Genomic DNA, 12503 nt, shown 5'->3' with positions numbered 1-12503 from the left:
GGTTCTGAGCCATTTCTTCCTCTGCGTTGAAGAAAACCACGTCTCGTCTCGCCGTCTCGTCTCGAAAGAAAAAGGAGAAGAGGGCAAGAGTGGCGGCGGCAGCGGGGAAGGAGCCGGAGAGACAAACTCAATCCTCCATTGAAAACCGGCTGCTGCCTTCTACCTCACCCTCCTCTCCCTAGCAGTAGATCCTCGGCGCGACCCTCTTCTTCCATCCCGACGCAAGCACGGCGGCGCCCGCAGCGACCCCCATCTCTGGCGCCCGCTCCTCCCAAAAATTATCTTGCCATCTTCTTTCCCCTCTCCTCGCCCCTCTTAATTTCTATTCTTCTAGCTCGTTTGCCAAGAGAGAGATATAAACGAACAATTATACGTAGACAGGGATTATGTAGGAAAGGATTAGTGGGGATTGGGTGACGGGGTGGGGATCACCCAAACCCTGGGCGGATTGAATCCACTAGGGGGTTGGATCCCCGACGACCGAACAAAGCCTAAGTGGTTCTCAATGACTCCCATAGCTTCATTGTGTGGCTCATAAGCTTAATTTCACAGTAATTAGTACAACTTTGAACACCCCCTCCCCCCTTGTTCTTGAAGATTGGTACTGACCTACTCCGCCTCTATTCTTCGAGCATCTTGTTTGACCAAAAAAGTGAGGTTCAAAAGCTTAGTTAGCTATACTATCACCATGTCTGCAAGGCTTCTCTACACCTCAATTGCGATAAAATCAGGGCCCATCTCCTTGTCTCCTTTCATCCTTTTTAGAATCTCCCTAACCTCAGACTCTTGGATTCATCACACAAAACGTCTGTAGGTATCATCAAAGGAGTCGTCCAACTCAATGGTAGAGCTCTCATCCTCCCTATTGAACAACTTGTTGAAGTGCTCTCGCTATCTATGCTAGATCTCTTCACCCTTCACCAGAAGCCAATCTGCTCTGTCCTTGCTTCATTTGACTTGGTTGACATCCCTTGTTTTCCTCTCTTGGATCTTGGCCATCTTATACATGTCCCCTTCGCCTTCCTTCGTGTTTAAACACTGGTAGAGGTCCTCATACGCTCGACCCCTTGCTTCATGATAAGGAACAATAGATGAGAAAAAAAATCACATGCCGGTTCTGTTTGGCTACTTCTAGATACTTCCATTCTAGTATAGTATTTTTTTCTTTTCTTTAGCTTACCTGTTGTTTCTAGAGTTCTCTAGTTATAAGTAGCTGTGAGTAGAATGGTGAATCCTAAATAATGTTTTCTAGAGTGCCAGCTGTAAGTAGAAGTATGTGAAGGCTTCCCAAAGCCCTATAAATAGAGGGCCTCACCTCTACTTTATAACCTAGATGATGTACCCACTACCTATAATAGAACTTGTTGTTCTTATCTGAGATCTTGGAGTAGATCTTGTGCTCTAGGAGTTCTGGATTGAACTTTTACTGCCATATCGGCCTACATTCGCCTCTAGAGCGATATCTAGCACAACACGTTGATGTTGTTCCTTCAACACTTGTGCTGTACACATTGTAGCAACAAGGTGGAGTTGCTCCTCCACAACCTTTGTGCTGCTTCAGGTGGCATCAGAGCCAGGTTGACCCATAATCGTTCTTGCTTTCCTCTTCGAGAGCAAGCTGCAGCAAGCAATGGAGCAATTGGAGAAGAGGATGGATGTTGCAGAACAACAAATCAAAGAGCCGCGTGAAGATCTTAATCGGAGATTTGACCACCTGGTTGGGATGGTAAGAAAGGGTGCCCCCCCTACTGCCAATGAAGGCGATTCATCTAAAGAAGATGTTTAACAAAGAAAGAGAGGTAATCTTGGAGCAAGACCGCCACAACAACGTGTTGTTCAACGTGCTTCAAGAAGGCCAATTTATGTTGAAGCTTTTGAAGGTGAAGAATATGACGATGCCCTTGAAGAACCTAATCTCTATGCTTATCGGAGAGTATCCAACCCTACATATGCAAGGGATACATACAAGGTGAAAGCTGAGATCCCAACTTTTAATGAAAATATTGATATTGAAGGGTGCCTTGATTGGTTATATGAAGTGGAGACTTTCTTTGAGGTCTTGGAAGTTCCGGAATATCGTAGTGCATGGTGGCATCGTGTTCAAGAAGAACGCACGCTGAGAGGAAAACCTCGTGTGAGAACTTGGCGGCAAAATGAAAAGCCTTTTGAAAGGGAGATTTTTACCCATTGATTATGACCAGATCCTATTTATCCAATTCTAAAATTGTGCTCAAGGAAATATGACTGTTTCAGATTACACGGAGGAGTTTCTAAGGCTACAAATGAGGTGCAACCTTGCTGAAACTGAAGATCAACAAGTTGCAAGGTACATCAATGGTCTCAATGATGCTATTCAAGATCGATTGATGATGCAACAAATCTGGTCCATTGATCAAGTGCAAGCTCTAGCCTTATAGGTTTGTGCTGACAAGAAAGACAACGTCAACGTGTGGAAGAAAAGAAAGACAACTAAGGCTCCATATCCTCCATATTGTCATACCGAAGGCTCGTCTAGGGATCACCCTAATAGAGTGGAAGAAAAGACCGCTCCACCCAAGGCAAAACAACCAATCCTGAAGCAAACTAGAGGCAAGGGTAAGTCCAATGAAGGCCCAAAATGATATAAATGTGGTGAAGAGGGACACATATCCAGCGGTTGCCCACTAAGGAAATTCGTTAACACAACTATCCATGACGGTGAAGGCGACGAGGAAGAATACGAATATGAAGATGTAGGGGGACAAGAGGTTTGTCAAGGTGAAGAGGTGGTATGTGTGATTCAACGTCTTCTATGTTCCACACCACAACCTGACGACACACAACGGAAGAAAATATTTGAGAGCAAATGCACGGTGAATGGCAAGGTATGCAAATTAGTGGTTGATAGTTGCAGCTGCGAGAATCTTATCCCCCAGGTTGGTGAACCATTTAAAGCTTGAAACCCATGATCATCCAAATTCCTACACTATTGGATGGATCAAGAAAGGAGTGAATACGAGGATCATCAAACAATGCAACTGCCATTTTCTTTGGGCAAGCATTATTGCTCAAATGTTGTTGTGTGACGTAGTTGATATGGACGCGGACGCCAGCCATGTTCTTCTTGGGAGACTTTGGCAATTTGATGTGGATACTACACACAAGGGCAGGGAAAATTCTCACTTTCATTTGGAACAAGAGAAAGATCATTATTCTACCAAATAAAACTGATCGTAATATCTCTAAGGAGGAGGGAAAAAGTATGTTAACTATCTCCCACACCTCTAATGAGTTTTTATGGAAGACTTGAAGGAGGCAGATTTGTGTGCTGCACTTATAGTAAAAGGAGAAGAGCACCTGGTTGTTGAAATTCCAGCAAAGGTATGTGGCTTATTAGCAGAATTTTATAACATACTTGAAGAGCCACCGATGAGAGGAATTCAACATAGAATCGACATAATTCCGGGAGCAAGTCTTCCTAATCTTCCACACTATCGAATGAGCCCAAAAGAGCATGATATATTGAAGTAGAAAGTGAAGGAATTGCTGCAGAAGGGGCACATTCGAGAAAGTATTAGCCCATGTGCTGTACTAGCCCTGCTTGCGCCAAGGAAAGATGGATCTTGGCGCATGTGTACGGACAATAGAGCCATTAACAAGATCACTGTAAGGTATAGATTCCCTATTCCCCGTTTGGATGATATGTTGGATTAGCTTAGTGGAGCAAAAAAAGTGTTCACAAAGTTGGATTTAAGAGGTGGATATCATCAAATATGTATCAGACCCAGGGATGAATGGAAAACAGCCTTCAAGACAAAAGAAGGGTTGTTTGAATGGTTAGTCATGCCATTTGGACTCTCAAATGCACCAAGTACCTTTATGCACTTGATGAATCAAGTCCTTCGACCCTTCTTATCCCACTTTGTTGTGGTCTATTTTGATGACATCTTGATCTATAGCAAGTATGAGAACGAACACTTTGATCACATTCGGAAGATGCTAGAAGTACTAAGGGAAAATGAGCTCTATGTCAACTTGAAGAAATGTGTTTTCCTGCAAACGCAACTTCTTTTCCTAGGATTCGTTATAATATGTGATGGTATTCGTGTTGATGACTCCCAAGGTTGAAGCAATCCGAGAATGGCCAACTCCAAAGACCATTTCTGAGGTAAGAAGGTTTCATGGCCTTGCAATTTTATATAGACGATTTGTGAAGAATTTCAGCACTATCATGACAGCAATTACCGAGTGCCTGAAGAAAGGAAGTTTCAATGGACAGAAGCGGTTGAAACTAGTTTCAATGAGATCAAGCAAAAATTCTCACAAGCTCCTGTCTTGGTGCTACCTGATTCCAACAAGACTTTTGAGTTGGAGTGTGATGCAAGTGGAGTAGGCATTGGAGCTGTTCTATCTCAAGAAAGGAAGCCCATTGCTTTCTACAGCGAGAAGTTAAGCGAAGCTAGACAGAAATGGAGTACCTATCAATAAGAATTGTTTGCCGTTTTCAGAGCCTTGAAAACTTGGGAAGTTTATTTGCTGCCTAAAGAGTTCATTGTATATAGTGACCATCAATCCTTGAAGCATTTTAGAAATCAAAAGCATGTTGACCGCATACTAGCGAGATGGGCAACATATCTGGAGAGGTTTAACTATCTCATCGTGCATAAATCTGGGACAACTAACCGAGTGGTCGATGCTTTGGTCGATGCTTTGAGTCGTCGTGCATGCCGCCTCTTGACTTCTTTTGAGGCTGAACTTCCAGGCATGAATAAAATAAAGGAGTTGTATCGGAATGATGAAGACTTTGGCCATGTTTGGGTGAAGCACATCAGGGGCCAACCATTAGGTGATGACTATTTGGTGCAGGATGGCTATCTCTTGAAAAATGATCGTTTGTGCACCCCAAGAAGTTCTTTGCGTGAAAAACTAATTAGAGAACTCCATTCAACTTAGTGGTCATGTTGGACGGGACAAGACTATCGCTAACCTGGAAGGTCGCTACTTTTGGCCACAACTAAAGAGAGATGTTGGCAAGTTTGTTCAGCGATGCCCCATATGGCAAACCTGCAAAGGCCAAGTCCAGAACATAGGGTTATACATGCCTTTGCCTGTTCCCGTCGCTCCATGGGAGGACATCTCTATGGACTTCGTCTTGGGCTTGCCAAGAACAAGGCGAGGAAGTGATGCTGTGTTTGTGGTCGTGGACACATTCTCTAAGATGGCTCATTTCATCCCATGCCGCAAGACAACGGATGCCCATCATGTGGCAAATCTGTTCATTCGAGAAGTGGCCAGACATTATGGAGTACCAAAGTCCATCGTTTCAGACCGTGAGGGGAAGTTTTTTGCTGCATTTTGGCTCACTTTGTGGAAGCAATTCAACACTGAATTGAAATTTTCTAGCACTGCTCATCCACAAACAATGGACAAACGGAAGTGGTGAACATGTTTATGGGTAATCTGATCCGTTGCATTTGTGGAGAAAAAAAGGGACAATGGGATTTGGCTTTATCTCCTACAGAGTTCTCTTACAATAACTCCAAGCATAGATCCACAGGAAGGAGCCCTTTTTCCATTGTCTACACTAAAGTTCCAACACATGTGGTGGACCTGGTGAAGCTACCATCCAAGGGAAACTCAAAATCAGCATTGTCTTTTGTTGTTAATTACACTGGATTATTTGAAGAGATTTGTGGTGCTTTGGAAGCACAAAATCAGTAATATAAACAACTTGCTGATTGCAAAAGGAGGCCAAAATCATTTCTAAGTTGGTGATAAGGTGATGGTCTACCTCCGAAGAGAGAGGCTGCTTTAGGTGTTAAGGGGAAGCTTAGGCAGCGAAGGTATGGGCCCTTCTCTATCACGAGGAAGATAAATGATATGTTGATAGATCTTCCAAGCGACATGGGCATATCCAACACTTTCAATGTTGCGGACTTGACTCTCTACCATCCAGAAGAAGCGCTCTACGACGATAACTCGAGGGCGAATTCCAAACAATCAGGGGAGAATGATGAGGAGCAATAGATGAGAAAAAAACCATATGCCAGATCTGTTTGACTACTTCTAGATACTTCCACTCTAGTGTAGTATTTCTTTTCTTTACCCTACCTGCCGTTCCTAGAGTTCTCTAGTTATAAGTAGCTGTGAGTAGAATGGTGAATCCTAAATAATGTTTTCTAGAGTGTTCCAGCTATAAGTAGAAGTATGTGAAGGCTCCTCAAAGCCCTATAAATAGAGGCCCTCTCCTCTACTTTGTAACCAGACAATGTACCCACTACCTATAATAGAACTTGTTGTTCTTATCTAAGATCTTGGAGTAGATCTTGTGCTCTAAGAGTTCTGGATTGAACTCTTGCTGCCATATCGGCCTACATTCGCCTCTAGAGCGATATCTAGCGCAGCACGTTGAAGTTGTTCCTTCAACACTTGCGTTGTACACATTGTAGCAGCAAGGTGGAGTTGCTCCTCCACAGCCTTTGTGCTGCTTCACTTCAATCACAACTCGTTTTGTGGTGTTTGCCGCCTTGGTACTTCTCTATGTTGTCTGCACCCCTATCCAGGTGTAGGCGTTTAAAACTGTCTTTCTTCTCCTTAATAGCCTTCTGGACAACATCGTTCCACCACCGGGCATCTTTAGTTTCACTTTACTTCCCGTCACCCCAAACTCTTCTGAAGCCACCTTTAGAACGGAAGTTGCCGTCGTCATCCACATATTGTTTGCATCACCTCCTTCCTCCCAAGGGCCCTCCTTAATAACCCCGTCCTTGAAAGCCTGAGCTGCATCCCCTTGATTTTCCACTACTTTCTGAGTTTTTTTTAAAGCCGGGTGGGCATATAATGATAGAGTTATGGTGGCGCACTACCAGATATGCCATATACACTGCACAACATAACTGTAATTGGGCATCATATACAAGTTTATTGGTTGGAGAGCCCTTGATGGTTTGGTGGTTTTCTTGTAGGAATATAAATTTACTCCATCAACAGTTGCTATTGATCTCAATTCTGGGGAGTCTAGAGCGGTTGAGTTCCGTGCAACCCGTGTTGCCTTCAGGTTTGTTTGATTTTTAACATATGCAATTTGATTTGCATGCATGTTCTAATTTGTTCCCATCTTTTGCCATCTATTGAAAGAAACCACCTCAGTCTGCAGATAATTCATGCACATATATTTGAGTATCAATTAGGCTATGTAATGCTCACGAGATGATAACATACATACCATTGAGAAATTTTCCAGTTCTAAAGAGGCCACTCAAATAATCATGGTTATGCCTTCATATTTAGCTGTATGCACACAATAGGAGTAATACATTTAATATTACTAGTGTTATTCTGGGAAATGTAACTTTTATACTCTGTATGAGTGCTGAAGTGCAGCAGTGAACCTACCAGTAATGTTTTCGAAATGATGTTTCCTGCATGATTCCCACATGACGCGAATGTGCTCATGAAGTTCTAAATTAATCAATATAGCAGTTCTGGCACACGCTGTTTCACTAAACCAATTTTATGCTACTACCTAAACCTGCTTTTCAATGTAGTGCCATGGGTTCTGTTACACTGTTAACTGGCCAACCAAAGGAAGGTGTTTTTGTTGAAGCTAGATCTGAATCAAGAGGTTATTATGAGGAAGCTACTACAGATTCCTTTGGTAGGTTCCGCTTGAGAGGACTTATCCCTGGCTCATCTTACTCAATAAGAGTAGTTGCAAAAGATAATCTCAGGTTGGCAGCACTTGAGCGTGCTTCACCAGAATCTGTATCAGTTGATGTAAGTCACTCTTGATGTCCTTTGCGCGCATTTGCGTACTGCAATCTTGTCACTAATGACAGAGGCACTGCTCTTTTTTAATCAGGTCGATGAGGACATCTCTGGTATTGGTTTTGTGGTTTTTGAACGCCCAGAAGCAACAATTTTGAGCTGTCACGTGGAAGGAAATGACATTGATATGTTGCAGCCACATTTATCTGTTGAAATTAGATCAGCTGTTGACCCTTCTAGAATAGAATCTGTAGTTCCTGTTCCTCTTTCCTACCACGTCGAAGTAAGAAATTTACCCAAAGGAAAGCATTTTGTTCAGCTTCGGTCTGGCCTTCCATCACATACCCATATATTTGAATCTGAGTTGGTTGAAGTTGACCTAGAAAAGCAACCTCAGATTCATGTTGGTCCTCTTAAATATAAAACGGAAGAGCGGCATCACAAACAGGTAACCTTTTTCATGCACTTGCGTCAGCATTGCATCACAATGACATACTTTATTTGTTTGTCTTCTCAAACTGGGAAATTTGAGGTAAGAACTGAAGAAATTAGCTTTTTGAAACCATTCCTTTGCCTGTCTGCAAATGAATGGTACAGTAGAAAATTTCAAGGTTTTATTTAACCAGAACCAAGATATCTTTGTATTCCATGCATTTATATGTTTTGTTGTTGGAAAATCTTTAACGTGTTCCTAAATTTTGTGTTTATGTATCATCTAATTGCTATCTCTTGCAGGAACTGACCCCAGCCCCAGTTTTTCCTCTTATTGTTGGAGTTTCTGTTGTTGCAGTCGTGATCAGTATGCCAAGGTTGGTTGCTATATCATGACCAGCCTCTTTGTGTAAACTTAAGTAATCATGGTTGTAGGAACTGCTTTTATATGATATCATGATGCTATAGGTTGAAGGACTTGTACCAGAGGACTTCCCTAAGTTCAGGAAACACACCGAGCAGAAAGGAACCACGGAAGACAATATTGAGAAAGAGAGCCTGAAACATATGATCCTGACTAGGTGTGGAGAATTTGAACTTACACGTCAGGATTAGAAAGTAGCTGTTTCCTTTCTTCCCAATGGGTAATTTTGCAGATGCGGAAGCTAACAGTTAATAGTTTGTATCATTGTTGACTAATACAAATTTCGTCTCATTGTTGGTCATTGAGAGTGTCGTGCGATGGTAGTATTATACTCCCTCCGCCCGTATCTAGACATGTTTTAGCGCTGTAGGAATGACTTCCCTAAGTTCAGGAAACACATGGAGCAGGAAGGAACCACGAAAGACAATATTGAGAAAGAGAGCCTGAAACATATGATCCTGATTGCGTGTGGAAAAATTTGAACTTACGTCAGGATTAGAAAGTAGCTGTTTCCTTTACTAATATAAGATGTGCAAAACAACTAAAAATGTAATCTTACTAGTAGAGATAAGCAGAGCCACATCTGTCACAACAACAAGCGATGCATCATCAGCCTAGGAGGCCATTGAGCAAGCAAACAGAAGGTCGGGAGCTGAAACTGAGTTTTTATCTGTAGATATCGACACTTTCGTCAGTTAACTTAAACAGGGTACTTATCAGAAACATCTCAGCAAGTTTATAGCCATCATATGCAGTGATTTACAGAGAAACACAAGCTTGCACAACAGATCCAACCTAAACGATGTAGCACAAACTTGATCATGGCAAGAACTGAAATAAGCGCTGTTGTTATTTCTCTAGATCATGAATCAGTGTGATCCCACACAAGTTACAAGAGGACAGAGGACAAACAGCTAACTACAGAGTGCCATTGATCTCATCCACCAAAGAAGACACAGGGACAGCCGAATTAGGCGGAGGTGTGACGGCCTTGGTGCCCTCGGAAAGCATCTAACTCCAGCCTGGAAAGCAGCAAATACTCATAATAACCCTGCAAGAAAACATTGATCTTGAGACCACATAAAAAAAGCCAAGAATGGCAACATCATCAGCAGACACATCTACAAATTGGAAACTGCACAACTCACATTAAGCCCCAGCAAAATACATGGGATTTCTTATTGTATGTATCCTGGCCCAAACACATATAATTCAATGTCTATTCTTGTGTAAAAGAATTCTGTATGTGATAAATTCTACTATAATATTTACTGTTTAGTGTGCAGGAAGTTAACTGATGACTGAAATGAGCAGCTATATACAACAAATAGACCACAACTGTTGTAGAGCTAGGATTCATCTGTGCAGATATATACGCAATTGTCAACAATGCTCCCAGGTAAACGCCATTCATTCTTTTGCTATAATAAAAGTTCACGTATGATTAAGCCTGGAAACAGACGAGGTTGTGATCCTTTTACTCCTATCTAACTAGAGACAAGCACCGAACACGCAAACAAGCCATCACGAGAAAATAAATGATGATGTAGCAATAACAACAAATAGATCACAACCGTTCTAGAGTTAGGATTCATATGTGCAGATGTAAGCAATGCTGAATGATACTTGCAGATGAAGGGCATTCTTGCTGTTGAAGTTTGCAGGTGATTAGCCGCAAACAGACAAGTTTGTCATCCTTTATACCTATCTAACTAGAGACAAGCACCGAGCATGCATATCATCATCAGAAAACAAATGATGTTGCAGCGATAACAACAAATAGACCACAACTGTCCTACATCTATGAATTATATGTGCAGATGTAAGAAGTGGAAGCAATGACCAAGACGAAGATGTCCTACAGCAATGACCAAGAAGAATAGGATTGTTTTTTCTGGAACAATATTGACAAATACACTCTATGAGACTGATCCCATCAGCCAATTCAAGCAGGATGTGAGGAGTTGGGAATACCAAAAGAAGATGCTAATAAGAACATATCAGCATAAAGCATACCCTGTAAACATTCTAGGCAAATTGGATAACACGCTCAACTGAGGGTAAACATTCTAACAATCTGCTGAGCTAAAATCATGATATAACAAATTAACAACATAGCTTCATTGGGCATAAAGCATAGTACCAGCCTGTTAAAGAACACACGTAACCCTTGGTTGGTGCAAATCAGAAGAGGCTTTAGTCTTTTCCAGCCATAGTATTTGGAGGAGATAATAGGACATACAAAGATAATATACTACTGCATTATTCAGTTTTGAGTCAAGTTGTGCCTCGAACGGAAAGCATCAGCCATTAGGCTAATATAAAATATAGGAGAAAAATAAATGAAAAAACTGATACAAACTAGTAAATCATTGTATGTCTCTATAATCTCATGTAAATCATTGTAAATCATCGTCTCCAATCCAAATATGCTCAAATTAAATAGAGGCCTATAATCTCATGTATGATTACATTTAACCTTTTTCTCAGTATTGAGGACCTACATGTTTATACAGAGCCAAAACTGCTAGAGTAAACTTGTTGTCGTATAGACAGTTGAAGTGGTCGTGGACTGCATTGTTGGAGCCATAATCACTTCATGTAGTGACTAGTGTCTACCCAACCAGCTTCAGGTTTTAGTAACTGGACCCTAGAAGAGAGCAGCTGGCAGTCTTCAGTGGAAAAAAGGAGAGCATTTGTTGCTCTGTTTTTCCTCTGCTTCTGTTAGGCCATTTCTTAAATGATAACATAAATATGCTGACGATCATTGCCCCTCTCAGATTCCTATTTATATAAGTATGTTGGGAAAATACTTCGCCAATTGTCACTACTCCCTTGAAGCTAGCAGCCTACCATCATAGGAGCACAGACGGCCTCTATGAACTGAAACAGTGCATGCAAAAACAGAAGAGGAGCTAGCAGCCTAACATCATACCATCACCATCACCATCACCATCACTAATTAACAATCTACACCACACTGCCTCTAGTATGCAGCGCGAATCACTAACTGATGCTACTGTTACAACCCACTCGTCTATTATCACAAATGTCACAGTTGTACCAGAACTTTCAGCTGAAACAACAAAAATAATGTTTTAGAAGATAAAAGAGAGGCATCACTCGAGGTGTTAAGAAAGACAATAAACAAAAGCATAATTGTCTCAGCCACGCGGCCTAGCACTACAATTAACTGAAGAACATATCTGATGGTGTAATATCTAATCAACCAACTAGAATGACTATGAATGGTTCATGCAACTTTACTTCGTCCTTGAAAACAAACAAACTGCTAAGTTTCGACGTCTAGGTGGTTTACAATCTGCCAATTTATCCTCAGCACTCAAATTTATGGCAATCTGGACGGCTAGGGAAGAGGCGAACGTTCTTGGCAAGCTAGCTGGTAGGGTTAGGGTCCATGTGGAGTTGGGGTAGGAGACGCCGTTCTTGGCGTGCTCGCTGGTGAGGACGAGGCGGACGGAGGGCGTGCGGGAGGTGGCAGCCATGGAGAGGAGGGGGGAGGGGAGGGGCTGCGATGACTAACCACCGACGAGAAGTCCAGTATGCCGGAGGAGATTATCAGCGTCGAGGTGTCGGGTGGCGCGGCGTCTTGGGGAGGAGGCGGCGCAGCGTCGGCAGCGGCGTCTCGAGTTGAGCAGCCAAATCCTCGAGGGGGGCCTCGATGATTCTGAAGCGCGTGGGAATAGGTTTTTTTTGAGGGATTGGGCTGTCCAAACCGCGCCTACCAAATGGGCCAATGGGCCGGGTATTTGCGGGGATTATGGGCCTCGCGGGGTTTATCCTCTGAAAACCCCTCCGATCCACGTGAAACAAACGAGGCCTAATGGGTATTTTGCAGATGAGGAAGCTAACAGTTAATATAGTGATCTAAACATTCTTA

General features: G+C 42.3%; 1 protein-coding gene and 1 long non-coding RNA gene across 4 annotated transcripts in view; one reads left to right on the top strand and one right to left on the bottom strand.

Moving 5' to 3' along the window:
• LOC119268113 (nodal modulator 1-like) overlaps nt 1-9064 on the top strand; it is a 31723-nt gene extending 22659 nt beyond the window's left edge. Inside the window, exons 23-28 of one of the 3 annotated variants that reach the window (XM_037549623.1) lie at nt 6945-7036; nt 7527-7755; nt 7841-8194; nt 8482-8555; nt 8647-8664; nt 8962-9064. In XM_037549623.1, coding sequence (XP_037405520.1) covers nt 6945-7036; nt 7527-7755; nt 7841-8194; nt 8482-8555; nt 8647-8664; nt 8962-9049 — 855 coding nt within the window. In that variant the 3' untranslated portion in view covers nt 9050-9064. Of the gene's footprint in view, nt 1-6944; nt 7037-7526; nt 7756-7840; nt 8195-8481; nt 8556-8646; nt 8904-8961 lie in introns of those variants that run through there. The other 2 variants (XM_037549624.1, XM_037549625.1) reach the window with 2 other exon arrangements.
• Nucleotides 9065-9315: 251 nt separating this feature from the next.
• LOC119268114 lies at nt 9316-12268 on the bottom strand. The gene is made up of 2 exons (XR_005132921.1): nt 12147-12268; nt 9316-9653 (listed from the first exon to the last, which is right to left on the bottom strand). It is a non-coding gene; the product is annotated as an uncharacterized LOC119268114 (long non-coding RNA).
• Nucleotides 12269-12503: the final 235 nt, after the last annotated feature.

This window comes from Triticum dicoccoides, chromosome 3A (assembly GCF_002162155.2).
Source record: "Triticum dicoccoides isolate Atlit2015 ecotype Zavitan chromosome 3A, WEW_v2.0, whole genome shotgun sequence".
Lineage (NCBI taxonomy): Eukaryota > Viridiplantae > Streptophyta > Magnoliopsida > Poales > Poaceae > Triticum > Triticum dicoccoides.
The sequence above is the reverse complement of the archived record's forward strand: the minus strand, read 5'-3'. Positions and strand labels throughout refer to the sequence as shown.